Source organism: Oryzias melastigma, linkage group LG13, assembly GCF_002922805.2.
Source record: "Oryzias melastigma strain HK-1 linkage group LG13, ASM292280v2, whole genome shotgun sequence".
NCBI lineage: Eukaryota > Metazoa > Chordata > Actinopteri > Beloniformes > Adrianichthyidae > Oryzias > Oryzias melastigma.
The window spans coordinates 22,042,633-22,067,394 of NC_050524.1; the positions used below are offsets into that span (position 1 = coordinate 22,042,633).

Sequence of the window (24,762 nt, forward strand, 5' to 3'; positions counted from 1 at the left end):
GAGACGTACAGCTGAAACAGAACCACCACTAGAATATCTGGAACCAGAAGTGCTGGTATGGCCAGAGTCAAAACCACCAGGTCCAAATCCAGATCCACTTTGACCATGGTCATACATGTGGCAAGTATATCACGAGGTATTCAGTAGGACTAATGGTAGTTACATGCAATTATAATGTAAGGATGATGCTCTCATACAGTGCCCTTACACCACACTTTAGTCATTAGCACGATGCAGACCTTACATATAGCTACACAGGGTGTGTATGTGTTACATAATTACAATATGCTACCCTTAGAATGGCAACGCAAACTACAATCTGTCTAATATCCTCATTTCTAACAGTCAGGCTGCATGCAGTTAGGAGTTAACAGCACTAAAGTCACAAGAGTTGGGGTGAGTCCAAAATGTAAAAAATCTGTACAACATGCCTGTGTCTCACCAACATCCTCCTAGCAACTTAAACTTATGTGTTGTATAAGTGTTCACTATGACCTGTCACCCACAATATGACCGTAGGATAAAATGTGCACGAAGATTTTCTCTCTACGGGTTCACCAAGCGGTCTATGACCTTAACATTTCGTGGGGGGCACCTCCATGCTCTATACAGGTTTGCCCATTTTTCAGCTCAAATTTACCCATAAAGCCAGTTCGGTCTAAGGCTAAGGGTAAGAACCACTTTTTTTGGTTGGAAAGGATTTCTCAGGACAGAGTCTATGTGCATGTTCAAGTGTACACGTTTGTTAAGACTGAAGTGGAAGTGTCACACTAGTTCAGTGTAAGAATTCAACAAAATAGCTCAGCTAATCAACAAATTTGATTAAAGCTGCAAAACATGGGAGGCACTGAGTAGAAGCTCTTAAAAACTGCTAATGCATCAAATGTAACCCTGTTTCCAAAACAGGAAGTGGGAAGAGATTAGTGATTTACGCACGACCAAACAAAAAGCACAGCTAAAGAGAAATGAAATCACTTCATATTATAAAAAGTAAATGAGCAAACAAAAGCTGTTGCTTTCTCACAACTTCAACTTAAAATAACCTCATTTAGTTGTGTTTAACAATCCCTCCTGTGTTCTCTTAATTTTAAATCCAGGCATAAAAGCTATGCTTCCACTTTTGTGTTAAGTTTGTCCGAATTCCTTCACTATTCCACTATATATAGTGCATTTACCATTTTCTAGTGCTGTCTGATTAAACGAAAGACTAAGAATAGGGAAGGATACTAGAAAGTGGGAAAATGTAAAGTTTTCATCAGATATGATTCACAATCTAAGTTCAAAAGTAGCTAATAAGAAAACTCTGATGACCGAGCATTCAAGCAGAATTTTAACGCTACATCTACACACGAATCTTGGAGATGTGAAAAGAGTTGTAAATTAGATTTGTGCATAAATGTCGTGTATGTGCAACAGGCGATTTGTGCGTACTTTTTAAAGATTTGTGTGTAGTTAGTTTCAACCTGTTGTAATTTTAAGCTGTGAATGTGTAAACTGCATTTTGTATTTTTTTTTTTAATTTTGTCATTTTTGTGCATATGAATACATAATTGCAAGTGCACAAAGTTATGCACAAAATGTATTGTATGAGTTACAAATCAAGAATTACACACACAAAAATCAAAAGTTACATACAAACATGCACACAGTTTACAAATCAGGAATTACTCATGCGCAAATCGGATTCTTGCCATAGAACTCGAACATAGTTTTAGCCGATGTCTGTAAACAAGATGGCATCAGATATTTTTTACCAAAAAGTGGATCATTCACTTCCACGTTGATTATGAGTGGTATCAGCTGGAGAGTGTGTATGAACGGCTACATACTCAACCTGAAAAAAGGGACAGCAGTCTGTTGGAAAATATTAGGACGGGAGTGAGAGAGCATGAAAATGGCAGTGACGGGTGACAGCAGATAATCACACATGTGGAGGACGGATTGGGGGGGGGGCAGAAACAAACCCAGATTTGCATAAGTGGGATTTTGAGCAACAAAGGAAGGGAGTTTGTTGTTCCTGTCATCAGCAGATCACACTGACAGTAGTGAAGGACTTGTGCACAAACGCTGCATGCAGACCGTCAATTACTCTTCCAGTTTGTGGAGAAGAATCAGGCAAAACTACAGATAAATACAAACATTTCCACTCTGTTATCTCTACAAATTTAGTTTTCTTTCTGAAATATGTATTAAGTTGGGTTACAACAATAATGACATAATTATTTCAACCTTTATAGCATGTTAAAAATATGACATAAAGCTAACACCTTCTAGATATGCGCAAACACTGTGCACTTATAGCATTACCTTTGGAAACTGCACCATACTAGCAACCCTGACACTATTACTCCCTGAAAACACGGTTCCCCCATAACAAAAGTGCCTAACAACTCAACGAAAAAATGTTCAAACCCCCAAGTTTCCAACCGAACCAAGCAGTGAAGCCCACACTCTCATCATCAAACACTTCAAGAGGTGCACCCACAAAATGGCAGCCATTCTTAATCAAAATGTATGAATACTTGAAGATCTAACCAGCTGAGCTCATTCTATTAAAGTTAAAGTATACAGGAGTTGACCAATATGGGTGTTTTTAGGTGGACTTGTGGAGGGTCATTGGGAGGAGCGGACACATCTTAAGGGGAGCACAGATGTGTCTTGTAGTTCTCTTGTGGCTTGTACGGTCACCTCAAGGGACGTCATGAAAATGGAATGAAAATGAATTGTTGTGTGGGAGGTGTATCATGAAGTATTTGTAAGGATAATGGAAGTTACACACCCTTATGGTGGCTGTGGACCAGCTGTACAGCGGTCGACCTCTGTTCGGGAGATTGCAGATTTGATTCCCACCTTACCTGACCATGTATCGAAGAGTTCTTGGACAACACACTGAATCCCACCTTGCCTGTGGTGGTTATAGGTTGATAACCAGTGTTCCTTTAAAGGGGCCATACCATGAAAAACCAACTTTCTGAACTTTTAAGTGTACTGTTTATTCCTCTCTATAAAAAAAAAAACCTAAAGCTGTATTTTGATCCAAAAACAATAAACAAAAATAACAGCAATGAACTCAATTCCTTCATGATCATGTCAGCATATTAAGCGGTATAAGGGCTGAAAAACTTTTTCGTTTCATCCTTGAGACTAATTTATTCTTGAATATAGAAATAAATGTAACCGTGCCAGAAATAGCTCAGATATATCAGTACCTCAGACCTACTGGATTGGAGTGTTGTTACCAGGTATGAGGAATGGTTTGTTTATTCTTTTGCTGCTGAACTTAATCACATGGAACCTGATTAAAACACCGAAAAAGTCAAACATCACTAGACTCTCTGGGGAAAGTCTTTACATGCTATATGGAAAGATGCTCTGAAATACAGCATGAATGAGAAATGACCCCACTGTGAGAGGTTTCTTCCTTGTTTGTGTGAGCCGCATGGAAATAAATAGAAAGCTGGTCGGTGAGATAGAGAGCGCACCTGGGAGCTGATGATTCTCTGAGAGGACCGCTCTATGTTGGCGGGAAGACCAAAGAATGCAGGTCTGTCATCCTCTGGGAGGTTCTCTATCACTCTGCGGTAGTCCTGGAAAGATGCATAGGCAAACACAAGTCCCCGACAAATGTTTCCCAAAGGGCTGCTTCCGAGTGCTCATAAGGAGACAAACATATTTCAGCAGAAGCTTCAAAGCGAAAACAAGCAAAACTTTCACTGCAGCAAAGTTTGCATCTGCATGAATTCACGGCCGTGTAATCAGAACTCACCAAAATGGAGCAGGAGCTCGGGAGGATGATCTGAGGCGGAAAGACATTCCCGTCTCCTCTGCTGTTCCTCTGTCCAGCTGAGGACAGGAACCGTGCAGAGAAGAACTGCTTGAGGTAGGAGCGCAGGATGCGAAGATCTGACGGGTTGTCTATGCGTCCGCCGTAGATGGCGCTCTCCAACAGTCCGTGGACAAACTCCCACTGGACCGTTTTACCAGCTTGGATGAAAGACAAACAGTTACGACCGTAATGGGTTTAAGAACCAGAACAACCTATAAGAAAAAAGTCCTGACCCTTTAACACCAGCATTCCAGTGGTTATGTTCTCTGATTTACTGTAATTTTTTAACTGTTAACACGATCAACTATTCCAGCAGAACCGCACGAGCTGCTTTTATCCTTAAGAATCTGCTGGAATTACTTCTGGAATTTTGTTGTTTCAAAAATACAGTAAATTAAAGATTTTGTATTGAAACTGTACTGTACTGTACTGGAACGCGATCCTACCTTCAAACAGTCTGTCAATGATGTCAAAGCCAGCCCGAAGATCCGACAAAGAAAATTCGTAGAACTTTGTCCAGCCCTGAATTAGGAACAGATATCAAGAATATCAATATATATTTCAGCATCAAAAGTAAACATTTTTTTAGTGCTCGCCTTTCTATGCAATCAAATTTGTTTGTTTTACTTGTGTTTTAGGCTTTAATCTTAAAGACATACAAATAAATATTGATCAAGCTGAATTCCCAGTAGTTGACACACACCTGGGTGTGTGAAATTTGTTCTCTGCATTTGACCCATCATCTCCTGGGGGAGGGGTGAGCTCCAGACACAGGTGGTTCCTACCCTGTCAAGCAGGGAAGGAGTAGGTCCCATTTTTACCTTTGGCTTCCATGGCAAGCATTAGAGCTCAGGAGGGATGCAGGAGCGGTCTAGCTACAGCAGATGGCTCCCATTGGTCACGGGATGGCTGCAGTCACAGGCTCTGCTGCAGACCTCGAAACTCCAAACTCACGTATAGGTTTGCACGGTAACCCGCCATTTATTACGATTTAGGTTGTTAATATCCCCGACTTCTCATAAAGTGCTGCGACTCAGCCCCGGCATCCGGGGAAAATTTTAACTCAACGGATTCGGAGCGCCAGAGAGGCCAGATTGCAGAGGTCAGACGTGATCATAAGCAGTGGAGGTTCCTCTCGCACTTTTAAGGTTACGTAAAGACTCCGTAACGCTTGGTGTGGGAGCCCAGGGTTAGTCTTTGATATGACTCAACAATGGATTTGAACCCATGACCTTGCAATCCCAGGACGGACACTGTACCACCAGGCCAGTTGTAAATGTATTCAAATTTTTTGTGTTTGTGCTTGTTATGAAGCTATAATTAAGAACAACTTTCATTGTCCAAAAATAATCTTTTAATAAATTATTCATCTTGACAGATTTTATTGCAAATATTTTTTTGACTGTTAGATTTGTTTTTGTTTCATATTTCTTGAATGCTGTTCTACTTTGAACTAAAAATAAAAATGAATCACTTTGATAATAAACACATATGAGGTCATTTTTAGACTCATGAGGTCATTTTTTATCCAAAGCTGGAAACTTCCATCAAAGATTATGGTTCTAATATGCACCAGTGTGTCTAGGATCATGTATATTTAGTCATTCATTTCTGTCATTTGTTAGAGATTTGGAGCACTTTTAAACTTAAACTGTGAGATGACCAGCACTTCTGCATGAGCGAAGACAAGCCCAAATATGTTCAAAGACGCGCCCTGGAGCGCAGACAATCGAGGCAATAACGCGTAAGTTTTAGGGATGAGAGAACACGACCGCTGCTCTCAGAAAACACGCTTACAAATGCAAGAACAAAAGAACACATGCTTTAGCACACATGCAGAATCAAAGCACTGACCATGCCAGACAAATCCCAGACGGGGTGACGCATAATAGAATGTGAAGGCTGCCGGAGTGTGTGAGAATGTGTTTGTTGCACTTCACGGCCATTCACTCATCAATTCTTCTGACGGTTTGGGTGACAGAGGTTGTTCAGGAAAACGTCGTGGGCGTGTCTAATCATTCTTTGAACAATAAAGGCAGGTTGTGCTCGGCTTGGATTCATACTCATTTATGGTATTAAAGCCTGTTTCTGCCTCATCTGATGAATGTGTTCAGCATCCATGTCTATCAGCATTTGCTAAAACCTGCACTATGATTGGTTAATGCCTCTGCAAACAGGAAAAAAGACTTGACTTATTAAAAGTAGCTTTGAATAACTTAAATCCAGAAGGTGGAACTTTCATAGTGAAATAATCAATTATCTGTTATTATATATTTTTAAAAATCTGTCATAAAAGAACAGCCATCTTATATTAACATAGTAGAACTTAAATGGGTGTTTCTTCCTAGAATTGTATTCACCGAATGTCATTTAGGGGTGAAACAATTAATTGATTTAATTGATGAATCAATTGATATTCCCACGATCCAACCAGATTAATCTGTCTGAGGCAAGTTGGTAATCAAATTGATCTATCCCATTATAAAGTAGTTTTAAGATTAAATAATAATGAGTATTGGAAAATACTATTTGCATTGAGACATTTGTACTGGAAAAACCATCTTTGAGCAGGAACATTTAAAATATGAATCAAAGATGGAAAACTTTTGGTCAAATGTGGTCCTAATCTTAAAACTCCATTAAAAATTGGGATAAGTTACAGTGCCGAATGCTACAGAGAAACATACTAACAAATTTCAAGGTTTTATGGCATCTGGACACTTGTTAGTAAGAGTTTCATGAATAGCAGCACTCAGCTTCCACTTAAAAATGTGGGACCAGGAAAGGAACCCTCATCGTTGATAACAAGACTTTCTTTAACCGCCTTTGTTCTCATATCAACACTGGTAAACATCTATGCTCCTTTTTCATTAAAGGTTGTGTTTGGATGCTACAAAGACAACATGCGATCGGCGCATGTGTGAGTTAGCTTTTCCACAGAGGTTTTGGTTTGGATTCCCTTTGACACCTTCCCTCTGTGCACGCGTGGCTTTTGTCTGTTCCCCCAGTCTGAAACGTGTTTACTTGGTTGACCGCAGACTCCAAATTCGGGTTGAGTGTTGTTTTATCTGCAACTCTACAAGGGGCTGATGGGCTGTTCAAGACACACCCTGATTTGACCAGAAGATAGGATAGAAACCCACCAGGAGTCTCCTGGTACAGACTCCAGGAGACTCTCCGAATCCCTGATTAGAAAGAGGCGCGATGAATGGATGGATGATTACAAGAGGTGCTACTTATGATTGCGCGTGAATGAGTTGTTACTGTTTTTGTGCACCAGATGATTACATGCAATGGAAACAAAATGAAGGTACCGAAAACAGAATAAGTCAGATAGCCATTAACATAAATATTGGGAAGTTTTTTAACTTCATTAAGAACCTAAGGTGTAAAAATGAGAAATGTTTCCCATTCCTAAAGGTAAATTTATGTCCTTTGAAAATTATAACAAATATTCAGGGTATAAAATAATCACAGACAACCATTAATTTAGAGATCCTTTCCAAAATAACTTGTTTTAAATGTTCCAATAAATGGCTGATGTTTTATTTCCATTTTTCAGGTCATAGCAAACACACAAGGATAAGCAAGGGTCATTTCAGCTCACATTTCTATATTTGTATCTGAGGATGCTACATCCAAAACTTTACAATTAAAGAACTTTAGTAATAACAAGAAACAGACACATGAACATTTTCAGTTTTTTGTTCTTTTACAGTCTATGGCTCAGAGAGTCCAGGAATAGATCCAGTGGTATTGACCAAAGGAAGTCCTGCATTCTTTAAGGATTCTGCATGAGACTCAGACAGAAGCTGGACTGAGTGCCAGCTGCTTTCCACATTGTCTGTGTTTGGTCAGCAGGCAGGTCTTCTCCAAAAGCTCACGTCAAAAATTCTGACACACAAACAACTCTGCCGGAGGCAGTCCATCCCAAAAACAATCAATCAAAATAAAGCGAACAGACAAGCTGGCTATGAATCCATGTCTTTTTGCATTTTGTTTGCATTTTATCAATACTTGCTTTCCATTTATGTTATACGTAGAGAGTAGAGGATGCTACATTTTATGTGGTTCTCTAGTAAGTCAAAACACCATTTTATTCCAGACACCAATATATCATGTTTAGAATTTGTGCATCTTTTTATGTATTCTTTATTAATTTGTATATTTTTGATTGCTTTACCAAATGTTACATTACAGGTGTAAATCTATAAATATATAATCTGGCTTCTCCCTATCGCTCCAACTCAAGAGACATTTGGAGCTCTAGTGTCCAAACTCTATTTTCTGAAACCGAAGGGACTTAGGCTGACGGGAGTACAAAGCACAAAATCTTACATTTAAATTTAAGGAATGTGCGCTGGCAGCCACACGCTAAAGTAAATGACCGGTCACTATTGATGACATCATCGAGTGCTATTGTAAGGTCTGAATTTGAAACGCTGTTTTTCCATATCTCTCAGTTTGGGGTAGGGGAGGAATTCAATTTGGCCTTTCTCAACAACAGCATGAAAATTTGAAAGTGAGGCATTAATTTTTTGGGAATCCTGTTTTTCTTACAAATAAAACATTTTTAGAGCGCCCACCCTGAGACTGGAAAACCGTGAGTTCAAATCTAGGACAAGTCGTACCAAAGATTCTAAAAATAGGACCCAACGCCTCCCTCCTTAAAACTCAGCATTAGGAGGTTGGATCATGGGAGGGGATTATCAACCAAATGGCTCCCAAGTGCAGCTGTGTCTGCAGCTCACCACTCCCTCTGAGGAGGGGTCAAATGCGTAAAACAAATTTCCCACACCCAGGTGTGTGACAGCTACTGAGACTTTAACTTAGAGTTTGTACGGTTTAAAGTCCTGAGATTTTCCCAGAAAAACCCCCAGAGCTGCAATAATACAATAGATTTCAGAGTTTTACCTGTGGGATGTAGTTTCTTCTCTCCTGACAGACGGCATGAAACCATGCAAGGCAGAAAAGTGACTGTGCCCTGGCCAGACTGCCACCTAAACATTTATAAGAAATGTAAGAAAGAAAGATAAACTAAGGTTATACTTTTTAATGTTTTCTGTGATTTATAAAATGTAGAAATGCTTCTGTTTTAAAAATCATTGAAACACTTTTGCTAACTGTTGTTTTATTTTATCATAAAGCAGTCTTTCACAGTTATAGAAATAGTTACAGTTATAGAAAGTGATACAAAAAGTCAAGATTTTTAGGTTTTTACAGTAGCATTGTCTATGAAATCATATTAAAAAAGTGTGTGGCAAATATTTTTGCTCTTTTTACTAATTGTACTAATTATTTCTCATTTTCTGCATGTTTCTGCACCATGGTCTGGGAGGACAGAAATTCCATCTGCCCTGTATGTTAAATTATATTGCACATTTGACAATCAATAGATCTTAACTTTTAAATCATGAAAGCAGAAATGAAATGTCTACAGCTTATTGAAGCTTCAATCAAGAAACTAGTAATATCAGAAATATGCTATAAGAAACTCTTGACTTGAGTTTTAAAGGCTTTTTGAGTTTGACTCAGAGACTTTGATGCTTTTGGTTCTGTACTTTGGTTTCATTTTCCTTTGATGTTCTTGTAATTATTCTAGCTCACTTTTTGATTGAATTTATGAACTTGTATTTTGATAAAAGTTTGTGCAATTCCCTAAAAAGTTCATCCTTCCTGCTGAAAATAGACTCCCAGTGAGAATCAAATCAACAAGATGCGACACACTGGAAAAAAAAGAAAAAAAAGAAAAACAGAACAGCCTCAACAAAAGAAAGAAAGAAAAAAAATCAAGATTAGCTCCATCCCTTGAGCCTTTGCTTTGTAGCTTCAGACGCAGAAATGAACAGAGACAGAAAGAGAGGAGATAACCTTTACTGATCTGCTCCGGAGTCCAGGACTCATATGTTCTCAAAAGATTCTTCTTCAACCCTGGAGGAGCCTGGGGATAGAAACAGAATGTAAGCAGGGATCCCAGGAAAAAACATGACAACAAGCAGGAGAAAACAACAGCAAATTACATAACGAGGAGTTAAATCAAAGCTCTATGAAAATTCAAATTGCCAGATCATAGGATCTTTTTGTTTTTTCATCCAATAATCTCATATTAACGTAGTTTTAAAAAAAAGAGGACATGTCTGCATTTGGCACAAATTCAGAACCATATGAACAACAAACGTAATTCTTCTATTAGGCAGATTTATGCTGTCTCTATTTAAAGCAAACACTTTAAATGACCTTAACGGTTTGGGTTCACAGTAAGTTTGCAAATTTTTGTTTACTATTTATATTTTTACCTCTAATTTAGATTGTAATTGCCAAAAACACCTAGGGGCCCAGGATAACTAAAAGAGCTGAAAAACATCTCCATATATATGTATATAGTATAATTTAATCTTACAATGTACACTGGAACAAATATTTTTCTCAAAACAAGTTAAAACATAAAGAAAACAAGATGGTTTCCCCTGTAATAAGTAAGTGAAAGAAATCAGCCAATAGAAATAATAGAATTTATCTTCGTCAGATTTCATAAGATAAGTCATGATATCCTGACTTTTTAAGCTAAAATTATATCGAAATTAGCCATAAACACCCATGTTTAGGTCTGTTGTTTAGAAATAACATTTCTTAAAATAAGCCTGTTTTGCAAAAAAATAGAGTTTTATACTTTTAAAGTGGGTATATTTAAACTTCTATATATACTACTTTCTGAGATCCCCTATCCCGTTAGCATGGTCCAAACTTTCCTTGAAAACCAATTACTTGTTTTCAGCCCTGTAGTACATTCCACTAGGGGCAGTGGAAGGACTTTTCCTGCTCATTTAAAAATGGCTGCCTCCATGAAATCGGGAAAAGTTTTCCTAATTTTCTTAACTTAATGGTGAGAATAATTCATCTATTGTTATTTATATTTCAAAATGACTGTTTGCTGCATTGAAAGGATGCAGCATTTGTGTATTATTAATTCTTTAAAACACCCTTAAACCATGTTAAAATGTGTGGATTAAATTTGAGACAGTTGGTAGATAAGGTACTATTTTCCTTAAGACTCGTGAATATTTTTTTTAATCTTAAAATAACATTGTTGTGAGCAAAAACCAAATCGCCCAACATATCATAATTCATGCTATATATCCCCTTAAAAATTCAAATGCATTTTTTTTTGTTGAAAAGGGTTAAAAATAACTAATGTTTCTTGCTTGATCGCAAACTGTTCACCAATAAAACTTCTCCCTAAAAAATGTTCTGTAAAGAAAAATAAACCCCTCTCATTATAGATACTTTTAAGATAAAATGACTCATCAAGATATTGAGGATTTATTGACCAAGAACAAGTCCTGCAGTTGAGCTTACATCAAGTGTGATAAAATATTCAAATGAGATGATAAATTTGGGGTTTTTGCAGTGTAATTTTGATAAACCAATAAAAAAATAGATTTCATTTAGGGCGCAGTTTCTTGGAAAAAGGCCATTATAACGTCAGGCTAATTCCAACATTATGTCTAATTTACAGCAAAAATAAATACTTAAAAAAAGAGTGTGTGTGAGATGATGCATGAAGGTTTGCCAAACATTTGGTAAAACAATCTGCAGATTTTACTAGTATTTCATTCATTTTAAAACCCATAGAGCTTAAATGTGAGTCAGCTATCAGACATATGGTGCTGATGAAAAAAACTCTGACACACAAAGATATTTAATCATGTTTTTACCTCGTTTTTGCCCCATTTTGACATTTCTATTGAAATTATTTTTAAGAAATTTCTGTTTGGGTTTTTTTTTACATTATCTTTCATGTTTCATTGGAAGTAAATATTCAAATGAAAGCCAGACGGGTAGGCAGGAGCTGTTTGTGTAGCATGCTTGGCTGCTGGAGCAGCTAACCCCATGAGCATGACTTCCATCAAGAACACACTGAGCACTCAAGTATGCATCACTAAAACACAAGCTGTGGGCTGCTGCATCTCCTCATGCATTCTATGGAGTAGGAAAGACACACGTGCGTTCTGAGATACGAGCAGATTAATACCGTTTGAGGTGAGTGTGGGTTTGTGTGTTAGCCGTACCTCATAGGTGATCTTTAGGCTGGACTGCAGCAAAATGGGAGGAAACTTGGGGTGAACTTCTGCTGTCAGCCAGAGTCGGAAATTCGCATGAGGACGAAGGACGTTAAGCTCCTGTGATGAAACATCAGGGTGCAGATTAGACATAAACCAGATTACACATGTCATAGATTTAACTCTCAGGTGAGGCAGATTGAAACCCCTGTGAGCCCAGACCACTATAAATAAACATGAAATTCAAAGCAGGGGACTAATAGAAACTTCATTATGGATATAGGAGTGTGTAGTTTTATATTTATAGAACTATAAAGCTAAGTGTAATTAATTTAATAAGAGATATTTCTGTCTGTTTTCTTTGAATTCTGTGCCAAGACTGTATGATAGAAACACATTTAAAAAGATGGACCGGTCCGCATGGAAAATAGGACTGAAAACAAACTAAGTGGAAGAATATAGGAGTTGTCAGGAAGGAGATGACATCTGTACTTTCAACTCAAATTATGAATGCTGACCTGTCTTCTTTAGTGTGCTTTTTACCCTCCCTTTAGCTGGCCAGGAAGCAGCACAGAGACAGATGGCAAAATGAGGTGGAAAATGTTGAAACTACACAGGGAGATGCAATAAGACTGAGCAGATGGACACAGTAACAAGAAAAGAAAATAAGAAGGATAATAAAACAAATCTCGCTCTAGAGAAAGTTCCACCTGCGCATGGAAGCTTAATTTATTTGTCTTTACTGTCTGGATTTGGATCTAGTTCTTTCATTTCCCTTGTTCTTTATTTGTCAGATTTCTATTTTAGGCTTCAAGCTTTACTGATGAGATAGGATGAAACAAAAAAGAAAAAAAATGTAAATTTTGATTCATCTCTGAACAGAAAATGTAATAGTTACAGTAGTCTGAGGCTGCAAGTAAAGACAATGAGTTGTTGCTGTTGAAGATCATTGTGGATTGCTGATATTTCTTTTGCACTGGGCAGCATACAGCTAGACTAGAGCACAGTATTTTCTTATCCATAATATGTGATGGTGTCACGACTTGTTACACACCTGAAAGTGTACAGTCTGCATCCAAACATTTACCAAAAGAAGATGGTTTAGTTGTCAAGCAGGAAAGGACCAAGATATTTTTTTTGGGATCTTGGCTGTGACTCTCAGCTACCACCTGAACAAAGACCTCCCAGTTTCCAAGTCTTGTGCTTAGAAGCTACAAAGCTGATTATAAAGACGGTCTGGAGTACTTAACGCCTTAGTCACAAGCACTCTCCGAGGGTCGATCCGTAGAGTGGTGCAGGTTTTTGGGATGTCCAGAGACAGAGGTTTGTAGTTTCTTTGAGCCTCATACAGATATATTATGGTATATTGCTGATAATGGAACATACCATTGTTGTGTTTCTAGTGTTACCTTGCCCTTACGCCAAACTAGTCATTAGACAGGTGCAAGTACAGGCACAAATGAATGTGCGTAGGGGATACCCATGTGCCTGTAGGTCCACACAAACTATGATCTTATTGTCTAATTTCCTCATTTCTAACAGTCAGGGTGCATGAAAGGAGCGCACACTTATCACTTGAACAGCACTAACAGGTGTTGGTCCTTGTGCTATCTGCAGGATTTGGACATCTCCTTCACATTCCCAACTCATCATATGTGGACGTATGAGTCGGGCCCCTACCACGTCACTTTTTGACGTTTAGAGTGCCCCCAGCTCCTTGTTTGACATCCTGGATTTTCCCATTAAATCAGCGGTTCCCAAACCTCAGGGCGCAGTACTGGATTCGGGTTAGGGTACCAGTACCGGTACGATCCACGTCCCGCGGTTTGGGGACCGCTGATTAGCATATGCATTTTTTCCCTGTCTGTGGCCCGGTACCAAGTGGCCTTTGGACTGGTACCGGTTTGCAGTTTAGAGGTTGGGGACCCCTGATTTAATGGGAACAGCCAGCACGTCAAAAAACGATGAGTTGGGGATATCCAAAGCTTCAGTAAGTTCTCAACCATATGTTCAGATATGGCAAGTTGGTAGTGAGAATGCATTGACATCTGAACTACTTCACTTCCTTACCAACCCTTATGTTTTGTATTAGTGTTCACTATGATCTGGGAGCTGGTGCATGCTTGTACAAAAACATTGTTCCTCTACAGTTCACTGAGTGGTCTATGATCTTGATATTTGATGCAGACCACGCGAGTGCCCCGTTCAGATTTGACCCTTTTTCAGTCTGTAAGAAGTTGTGACTAAGGCTTTACAATATTATGGATTCTACTGGAATACATAACCTTTTCAGTGAGTACAAAATGATGATCATTTGTCAGGCTACAGGGTGCATGTATGTGTGGTTGCAAGCGTGGCTTATCTGTTACTTTAGATTAAACATAGATTAAGCAGTGATGTATGCAATGAAGCTGAACCGACTCAGCCTTATAATATGTTAGAGAGATAATAGGAGTTGGTATTTTATCACTCATGCAAACTAACAAATGTTTTTCAGGTTAAAGCATTTTAGATGACCACACATTGTATTAAATTGCATTGATTGAATGACACTGAACACCAATGACCTACTTTTTCCAGAAGGGGCAGCCAGGCAGTGACGAGGTGGAGATTTTTCAGGCAAAGCCAGTCTCCGTTTCGAGAACATTCTCTGAGTGTAGCTAAGGCAACGTCAGCCTGTCCCTGACCCATGGATATCTGGACAAACAAAGAGAATTAAGAAGTAGGAGAGGAGAGGAATCGAATCAGTGGGACAGAACATTGCAATCCCAGGCAAATCTCATTTGGAATAGTCATTCGTTTGTACTCTGGAGGAAGAAAAATGAGGCTAGAACTCCTAAACAGTCAACTTATCATCAACTCAAATGGATCAAGTATGACTGAAATACAGACAAATGAAACTCACAAGAATGAAAACCTAACACTTCACATTTAAAAGTTCATTAATCCCAAAAATTGGTGGGGAGGCTTCAAAATGCATTCTGGAAAAATACTTTTAGAAATATTCATTTTTACAAAGAAAAAAAAAAAAAACATCTATTAATAATTAAGACTAATTATAATGACATCATGTGGATATATATATATATATATATATATATATATTGATATGTATCTTCTTTACTTTTATTTTTTTGTTTTTCAAATCAAGCCACAATTAATCATCTAAAAGTTTAATTTATTCTTGTATATATGTATTTTAGATATCTTTTTTGTCTTTTTAAGTATTTTTTTTGTTTTGAATGCTTGAAATAATCCAAAGTTTTTTCATGCGTTAATTTTTTTTTTACTTTGTTGCATTTCAGTTTAGAAATAAAATAGAGACTGACAGACTGACAGAGACTGATAGATACTGTCATTGGTGGATGTTCTTGGAACAAATGAATTAGAAAAAAAAATAAAAGGAAAAAAAAACATATAATTTAGAAAAAGCTCAGTTTTCTATCATAATCTGATATAAGAGATTGAGTTTGGATGGTTTTATTTTTTTTATTTATTCTCTTAGTTAATTCCAATTTTAAAAAAATCGAATGCAATAAGTGAGATAAAGGGTTTAAATAAGAGCCTCAATCTATTATAAAAAAATGAACACTTCCAAGTGTTGTGAATCAGGACTGAGTTGCAGTGAATAAAAATGTTTGCAGCATTATTGTTCCCGTGTTGTTCTGTGCAGCATTAGTCCATGTATTTGACTCTGCTACACCGTTAAAACACCTTGCTAATCTGCTGAGTTCTTCTCTTGCTTCTCTGTTGCTCATTACCTCATGGTAGCTGTCCCTGCCAACAGTCTCTGCCGCTAGTTCTGCAAGCTCCTGGGATGGGTCTGCTCCTGGAGAGATGATGATTAACACTGGCTCCCATTCCATTGTCTCAGCGTAGAGGCGGCGCAGATTCAGAGGCGGCGGTGAAAGCTCTTTCATACCTGCAGAGAGCCGATGAGATGATAACACAGGGAGTGGAATTTTGATTTATAAATGTAAAAACATATAAGCTAAGACTCTATAAATGTAGAATTTGTTTTAACTTATGAGTTAGGACATACTTCTTTATCACATTCTACCTTAACGTGAACTGATACTATGTTGAAAAAATGCACAAAAGGATCAAAAGAGTAGCAAAAAATAAGATAAAGTACATGTCAAATCAATGTGGAAGTGGACGGGTGAATGGAGTAGGGAAAGGAAACTTGCAGAAAGGGGATGGAGGAGGGAGAAAATGCAAAAGAGGCAACAGAAGGGGGGAGAACATTTCAAGAAGATGAGGAAGAAAGTTAAAAATGCAAAATGAGAGAGATTGGGAGGGTGAGATGTGATGCATACTGAGTGGTAGGTATGCAGCAGAAATTACAACACAAAGCAGAAGAATACATTTTCTATTCCATGTCAGTATTGCAGCACTTTACAGAGGCTTTACTCATATTTGCATTTCTATATGAGTGTATGGACACGCGTGCCTCAGTCCATGCATACTCAACACCAGTGACTATTTTAGCCATTCCTGCGGTGTTTGCCCCACCTGGTTTTTGCTGCTTATATTTTTTCTAAAATCATCACGTCGCCCTGGAGTTCACATGCATGTGCACACATCCAAGGTGCTTTGATCACCATGGTAAACGACATCCAAAAGCATAACCATAGCACTACATGTCTATGATTTGTACAAAAAAAAAGTATAACAAGAAAGGTGAGTTTAAATAACCGGTGCATGCTGCTAAGATATGGAAGTGTTTGGGGCTGCCACTGACTGCACACCAGAATCCTTTAAATAGGACAGTTAAGGCCTCAGTCTTAACTGCCCTTACAGGTGTATACATGTGAAAAAAAATGAGCAAAAGGGGTGGGAAGGTGGCCCACACAAAACGCTTAAAGGGTAACCAAACCCTAAACCAACTTTTTTTGGCTGGTGACCTCCATAAATGGGGCTTTTTTCAGTTTTTCAACCTCCCAAATCCTGTGCAGTGCACAAGAACATTGTATGGGCTGTTCATTTATAAGTACGCGCTCTATGCATGCAAGTAGAGTTTGTGTGGACATCCAATAGGCACTTACTTATCACATTCACAGCCTGTGGATGCAGCATTGATGCACGGTCAATAAGGAGGGCTGGGCAAAATGTTTAAAAAGTTAAGATTTTTCCAATATTAATAGATGTTTTTCTTTTTTCTGTTTTTCCTTTACTTTTTTAAACAAAAAAAATTACAAATAAAAGAATATATTTGAGAAAAACCTATGTTCATTTAGCATCTCCTTTGGAAGTTGACCTGTACACAAAGTGCAACTAAACACGAGCTGTAAAATGATGCAGGGTGTGTTTTGTGAGCTGCTGCTAGCTAGAGCACATCGTAAATAGAGACAATTCTCACACTCGACACAGCACCTCTGCTTCAGGTATTGAAACACATTTGTCATGCACACACTTGTGGTAGCAACAACCTTCAGACAGATTTTGCAGTGTGCGGTTTGTTGCTCCAAGTCTTAAGTCACAAACCGCACCCAGTTCTAAATGACTGAAGAAACTGGTCCTGTTTTGGGAACCATCTCCTCTTTGCTAGTTGTCATTTTGCAAAAAACTGGCAAGCTGATCTTCCTCCAAACAACAAAAGCCCAAAAAAGTAGAGACCTGAGAAAATAAGATCAAACTTTTCTCAGAAATAAATCTTCTCAAACACCGAATTTGAATTAATTGATAAAAACAAATCTACTGCCCAGTCCTAACTAGCATCTTACTAATCACTAGAGTGGCTCATAAGCACATTGTACAACAGCATTGTACGCCATAATAGCATGCAACTTCCATTAGCCTTACAAAGACTATTTGATTCACCTAAAACACACAACCATGCAACATTTCATTTTCATAACATCTCTTGAGGTGCCTGTGCGCTCCCTTTAAGATGCAGCCGCTCCTCTCTGTGGCCCTGCACGGGCAAAAACAACCCAAAAACCTGCAGTACCCGTACAGGTCGACCATTTGTACTGATGCATGTGACTAAAGGCTAACTTGGCCTTTAAGACATGCTGCGGGGATGAGGGACAAAGATTGTACCCAGTATGATGGTGTCACGACACGAACAGCTGAGACCAATTCAGAGAAAATAGGTTCACACGTGGAACGCTTATCAGGTTTTTCTATCCAATCCCTTTTTTTAGCAACACCACGTTCTATCAGGGTGGAAAATATTTAGGGCCTTTGAGAAAAGCTGCATATGTGTGTGTGTATTAGGATCACTCAGGCATGGCTTCGTGTGAGCAGTGCCCAGGCCTGGACTGCTGGGATTCAGTAAGATTAGGTGTAAGAGGATTACAGACCATGCCTCATTAGCATACTGATTTACTGCCCAAAAAACACACGTATGCTCATAAAATCTCTGTCTGTCCTGTTCTTTTTTTTTCTTCTTTTTCTTCCATTCGTCTGCCTCGATTATTTTTAATTCAGATCCACATTCCTCCCACCTCATGCATTACAGCACTGGTAAATTGGTTTAACCAGGTTTTCAAGGAGTGAAATTTATCGTCACAGAGTTCTGACTGAGGGAGTGACAGAAAGAGATCGCCTTCTTTGACTTTAGAAAACTTTATAAAGACCAAATCAAAGGAAAGTAGTGTTTTTAACATGGCATTTTCTGATAATGGGGGATCTATATTCGAAAAATTAAGCTAAAAATTACAATACTGAGTGCTTCCTTATTAAAATCATTGGGAATCAGGAGAAGAAGAAAAAGGCCATTTGGAAAAAAAGTTTTTTTGGGCGGATCACAAGATCCGTGTTCAGAGCTCTCAGGAACGGTGAAGGGAAATTAAAAGAACACAAGCAACACTGTTAAAAGAGCTCGAGAGTTTAGTAGATCTTTACAAAACATTCAGATCAGGGAGCATTCAAAAAGCACCAATTAGGGCAAAAGGTGGGTCTCCATATCGTCTTTCCAATTTCTCCATTTAGAATTATGTCTTTTTGAGCATAATTACAGTTAAATAAAGTAATTGCCTTCCATTACAACAACACAGAAGTGCTGCAAGAAGTAAGAGACACTTCAATCTTCTGATGAAAAGATTATAATGGTGAGCTTCACTTGGGACACTTTTGCAGTTTTAATCACCTCTCAAACATCCAAAGAAACAAAAGGAACAAAGCAAAAAAAACCCACTGACTTGTTTTTAAATAAGAATGCAAATGAAGCACAGTAATGATGCTTTTGTTCTTCTTAGATTTTAGAATCCTAATTAAGGTGTAAATATCTTTTTTAGTAATTACATTTCTATTTACTTTCAAAGAAACAAACAAAAAAACATACATATAAAATTTCAGGTAGATTTGAAGAGTTGTTGTTGATGTTTTAAGAGACAAAGGCGGCTGTGTCCCTAACCACGATGGTCTGGTATATATTTGAAGAGAAATTCATTGATGAACCACAGTTTAAATATGCAATATTCAAGTATATAAATCAAAAAGTCAATTTTAGAAAATGATCTCTTTTCCTTTGGCTCTGGATTTAGTCGGTTCAATAAAATTGCAGGTCTTTAGCAGCAAATCTGCTTGCTCAGTTGTCACAGGAGTGTGAATGTTCAAAATGTTAATAATTTCAAGCACTTGGAGGGAACTTCCTCCCTGTGGCTATAAAAAGTCTGACATTTTATAATTGACCTTGATAAAAAAAGAAGAGCTTTTCCATAAGTATCATTGGCGCAGTGGGCAGAGATTTGAAAAAAAAATCAAGTACTTGACAATTACTGACAGCTTCCACCGTGACAACATGCAATAACTGACTCCTGCTGCAGCCAGTGGACATTTTTAATATTTATTATTAGTTTATTTTATCACTATGATTTTTTTCATTATTTTCATTATTGCTATCTACAATTTTGGGGCGGATTTTTGGTCATTTCAGTATCTAGAGCTCATGAATATGGGCATTTTTTTGCAGAAATGAAACATCATGAATGTAATATTATTGATATAATGGCCACATATAAAGGGTGAGGAAAAGCTCAAAGGCACAAATGTCTCAATGCTCTCCTAAGGGATGTAGACAACCAATGTGGAACAATAAAGTGTGGGACAACTAATGGCCCTTTGGCTCTTAAATGGGTCCAATAGGTACATCATGTAAGCAAAGCTGTTGGGTTTTTTTTTAGGAAAAATTGAGGTGTTTTAAAATAAATATTTACAAAATTTGGTTGACACTGGGTCTGCCACAGTCTGGGTTTAAAATCAAAATGTGTTTTACAACATTGAACTAAACCAAGAGGAAAGTGAATCGTTATGTCCTCACTGCATACAAGTTAGTTGAACTTGAAAATATCAAACATAAGAGTAAACTAACTGAAAGTTTATTTCCTCATTGTTATTTCTTATGAGCAAATATAAAAAAAAAAAAAAGATTTTTTTAGTTTTTCTATTGCTCTTTTGTAATCCACAAATCCTATATCAAACTGAAACAAAATTGTGATCCAAAAATTGAGTTTTGAACCAAATTGTGGGGAAAGTTGCATATCTAGATGACAGAAGTTTTTAGGGAGTAAATGTAGATTTATTATATGTGAATGAGCTTTACTGTCTCATCTAGATGCAATACACTATATGGATGGCTGGGATTCACAAAGTTTGATCTCTTACTTGGGTTGTGTATCTTTCTCTCTTACATGATTCGATCCGATGGTCCAGAAATCGATATATAAAAATACTCAACTAGCTTTGTGGCGGTACTATAAATTTCCTACACCTAAATAGATGCAATCTTGATATTGTTCGTTTGGTGTTTAAAACTATATGAAAATGCGGTTTAATAGAGTAATTCTTTTGTTTTCTTACTGGTATTTTGTATTAAAAGCAACAAAAACACATTGTCTTTGACAAAACAGCGTAAAAAAAACAAACAAAAAAACAGCATCTTTGAGACTGTTTTGGTCTTTGTGGTTAAGTTATATTCATTTATTCAGGTATTGATTGCTGTACTGTGAAGAAAAAGTTTTATCACATGTTAAGTGCACGCAACACACATCCATTGCTGTGGTTCACCTCCCGTCAATTCTACCTGACAACTTGAAAAAAGCAAGTTTGTGATTGGGCGTCTTTTTGTTTGCATCACATGTGCATAAAAATACAAAGACAGTAGAGAACATAACAGAAAGTGAAGCAGACAAAGTTTGCCAGAAACCATTTTTTTTATTTCCTTAGGGATATTTACCAAAATAATCCTGCTTGTATTTATGGCTTTTACCTGATACTGATGTTACTTTCTCAATGCTTGATCCCTTAAACTTACATTGTAATTCTCACATTTCCTTTTCTGCTGCAAATAAATCTAACATCATATACTTATCGTGTCAGATTTGCTTTTGCAGCACAATAAAGAAGTACTGGATGAGCAGAGACACATCAGAAATCCCTTCCTCCATAGTTTAAGCAGCCATTAACCACCAAAACGAATTGATTCTAAATCACAAACCCACCTCTTGCCGGAAGTCACTCTATGTACCCACATATTAGCAAATGCTCACAATTTACTTGCATATTTCCATCAGAGCAGACCTGCTGGTGTGAGTCTAAAAGCCTTTTGTGCAGCTTGGTTGACGTGAAAACCCACAGTGAGCAGAGACAAACAAAGGAACATGGGAGCGGTGTGCTGTGGGGCTGTGATACAACAACTCATACAAGATTTTTGAATAAAAATAATATGTTCACCTTGGGGCGCATTGTTCAACCTCCAAAAAGAAAGTTAGAGGAAAATCTTGTTGCTAAACTTTCAAAAACAAAACCCATTCCTACTAATTGAGTGATTTTTATGAGGAAAACATCTTTTCTTAGAGTTTTTCAGCAAAAAAATAAACTAAACAGCAGAGAAGATTTCAAAAACTGGAAATATGAAAGACTTACTGAGGGCTTGAGAGGCAAAGGCAGTCATGGCGCTTTGCAGGCGGTCTGGCCTGACAGCTTGAACCATTAAAACCTGATGAGTGGTGAAACAAAGACGTGTGAAAAAAGAAGTGCATCAAATAAATCAAACTTCAGCAATCATGTTAAAGCTGACATGGATTATCTAATGATTAACACTATGGGCAAAAAGTTCTATCAGTTCTTAAACAGTAAAAACATACTTCATAAAAATCTTCATAAGTATAATTCTATTAAAGAATGTGTTCTTGCACAGGATCAAAATTAACTGACACTGCAGAACTATTACCCCCCAAGTAAACAAACAAATAAAACAGTTATAAGCCCAAGAAAAGCTAAATAGACAGCAATTCCTAACAACAGACTCAACTTTGGCTTATTATCTTTGTGTTTTGATTGAAAAAAAATATTATAAATATTCAAAACTAAGAAAATGAGAGAAACCTGACCTGCTGGAAGCGACTCATCTTCTTGGCAATGGCTGATGGGATTTCCTGTTCACACTGTGAGCTTTGCATGAAGGACAGCCAAAGGTCTGAGTCACTCAAACAAAGGGTTTGGTGGAGAGCAGGGAATGTGGCCTGGAAAAGAGAGGTGAGGAACGGCGAATGGATGGAGGAGATCAAAGGACATAAGAAGAGTCAATCTTTGGTTTGATAGTAATAAATGACATTCTGTTCATCATTACTCTGACGTTGTGCTTCTGCACCAGCGTTTGCAAATGTAATAGTAAGTGTAAGATTTGAGAAAGAGCTTTTACTTTTAAAACGGCCACTGCTCCATGTCTCTCCTGACCAATCCAAGCAGGGAATTCCTGACAAAAGAGAACAAATGACTATAGGTGAGGGAAGCGTGTTTGATTTTTTTGTTTGAACACCATTAGAACCTCTTTACCTCTTTCTTAAACATTTCTCCCACTATAGATCCAACAAACACCTCCCATTCCTATGAGAAACGATACAGTTAGACAGGATTTTTTGATAACACTTTAGATGAGGTGCTGCAAAACACTCAATATAATGTTGACAAAGATACTTAATACATTTGTTAAGATTGTAAGCAATTTGATAATTTGGCCTTTGCGACAATGGTCTTATTAACACCTGATAAACACATTAATAATGTTTGTTAATGTGTTAATAAAACTTGTTAAGGAATCTTATTATAAAGTGTTACCAATTTTTTTTAGTATTCTTAAAGTTTAAACTTTACTTTCAATATCTATAATACATAAAAGAAATAATCTGATCTTACATTCTCAAGGAAGAGTTCAGGGTGCATCCCTTTCACAAAGTGCAAGGCAAACATCAACTGGTCAGCCTTAGAGAAAGAAAAGAAAAGTCATTTTTTATCAGTGTACACATTTATGGCAAATCACAATATGTCATCCCCCATACAGGAAAAAAGATAAAGGAACAAAAAAAATGTTGGTTTCAGTGTAAAATATTGAATTGATATGGCCTGGAAACCAGTTTTGAAAAGTTTTAAAGGGCAAAACAACTACCGCAAAATTTAAAAAAAAGTATGTTTCCATGTCTTTAACAGCTTCAACAATATAAACCAAGACAAATGAAGCAGCCATTTATCAGGAAATGTACACCCTCCAAAATGAAGACGTAGAGTCCAGAATAACCATAGAAACAGATGATGAATGTTCCCAAATGTCTGATATTTCTACTGTAATTGATCCATGAGGAATGAATAGCCATGACGTTATTTATATACCTGCATTGATGGTCATCAAACTCCTTTCTTTCTGTAGTATACGTCTGCCAAATTGGAACATTCACAATAAAATCCAAACCAGTCATTTGCAGAGTTGTCATGCGGAATTATGTAAATCTAATTTTTATGCACTTAAATTCCTGGCAAGGACAAGCAAACTAAAATGAGTTTGCAAGTGAGTTACATGTCTCAATTTTGCAGAAATGGCAAAAAAGGGCTAAAAAAAACAGTGTCCACGTTAGTCTGAACTGTTTGACTTCCCACAGTATCTGGAATTACTTTGCTTCTGAATAAACATTTTGAACATCATTTGATATTTAATTAAAAAAAAGTGCTCAGATATCCTAAAAACATGCAGATTTAGAAAAACTAAAAGGTTGGTGTACAAAAGAATTAAAATATAAACTGCAATAAGTTCATTAGTGGTTTAATGGCATTTTTAACTGTGCCCAATTCAAAATCTTTTAATCTTTGTGTGACAGGAGAGCTTAGTTAGCACTGAGATGAGAGCTAACAGAAATGTATGAGGTGACAGAGCAGCATATCTGAAGGCCCTATGTTAATAATGCATTGGTACATGATGAAAATGGAAAAACCTCATGAGGCTTTTGGGCGTGGACATCTTCATTCTCAAATTACAATAAAGTTCCTCAAGGAGGAATATCTTATAGCATTCAAAGTATTGTGAATAAGCACAGTAAGAAGTACATTTGGGACTGATATGCAAGAGTAGCTGAAGCTAGACTTAGCGTAGAAGTGAACATTTGTGAGCAGCAGTATGGTTTCATGCCAAGAAAGAGCACTACAGATCTATCAGTATCGTATCGTGAGGCATCCAGTGATTTCCAGCCCTAGTTCGCAGGGGGCAAAATTCCCCAAACCCAACAAAATATAGTACTGCATTTTTCTTTACCACGACAAAATATGTTTTTTCATCTTAGTTGATCATTTTCTCTGTGTATTTGTATTTTTTAAAATGTTTTCAAAAATTTTCACAAAAAAAGAGTCAGGACGGAAAGAATTAACTTTTTGCAAACTAATGCATATCAAGAGCATGTAGCAACTCATGAAATAGAATCTGGTTGGCGATCTTTTCACACTTCAAATAAAATCCAATTTGTCTTTCGGTTACACGTAATAAAAAAAAAAAAAGATTTATCTTGATTTTCACTTCTGTATCTAGTCACCTTTAAGGCTCTCTCCTCTATCGAAGAGCCTCTCTTGTTTTAGGTTTTTATCTACCTTCATCCGTTCGCTTGA

General features: G+C 37.4%; 1 protein-coding gene across 1 annotated transcript in view; it reads right to left on the reverse strand.

Moving 5' to 3' along the window:
• Positions 1 to 24,762, reverse strand: part of LOC112149163 (cytoplasmic dynein 2 heavy chain 1) — a 108,980-nt gene that overhangs the window by 17,364 nt on the left and 66,854 nt on the right. The window contains exons 76-88 of the mRNA XM_024276666.2: positions 23,032 to 23,097; positions 22,672 to 22,722; positions 22,538 to 22,591; positions 22,227 to 22,358; positions 21,760 to 21,832; positions 15,648 to 15,808; positions 14,458 to 14,583; positions 11,896 to 12,006; positions 9,698 to 9,767; positions 8,741 to 8,826; positions 4,273 to 4,348; positions 3,767 to 3,984; positions 3,483 to 3,587 (exon numbers count right to left, since the gene is read on the reverse strand). Coding sequence (XP_024132434.1) covers positions 3,483 to 3,587; positions 3,767 to 3,984; positions 4,273 to 4,348; positions 8,741 to 8,826; positions 9,698 to 9,767; positions 11,896 to 12,006; positions 14,458 to 14,583; positions 15,648 to 15,808; positions 21,760 to 21,832; positions 22,227 to 22,358; positions 22,538 to 22,591; positions 22,672 to 22,722; positions 23,032 to 23,097 — 1,329 coding nt within the window. The remainder of the gene's footprint in view (positions 1 to 3,482; positions 3,588 to 3,766; positions 3,985 to 4,272; positions 4,349 to 8,740; positions 8,827 to 9,697; positions 9,768 to 11,895; positions 12,007 to 14,457; positions 14,584 to 15,647; positions 15,809 to 21,759; positions 21,833 to 22,226; positions 22,359 to 22,537; positions 22,592 to 22,671; positions 22,723 to 23,031; positions 23,098 to 24,762) is intronic.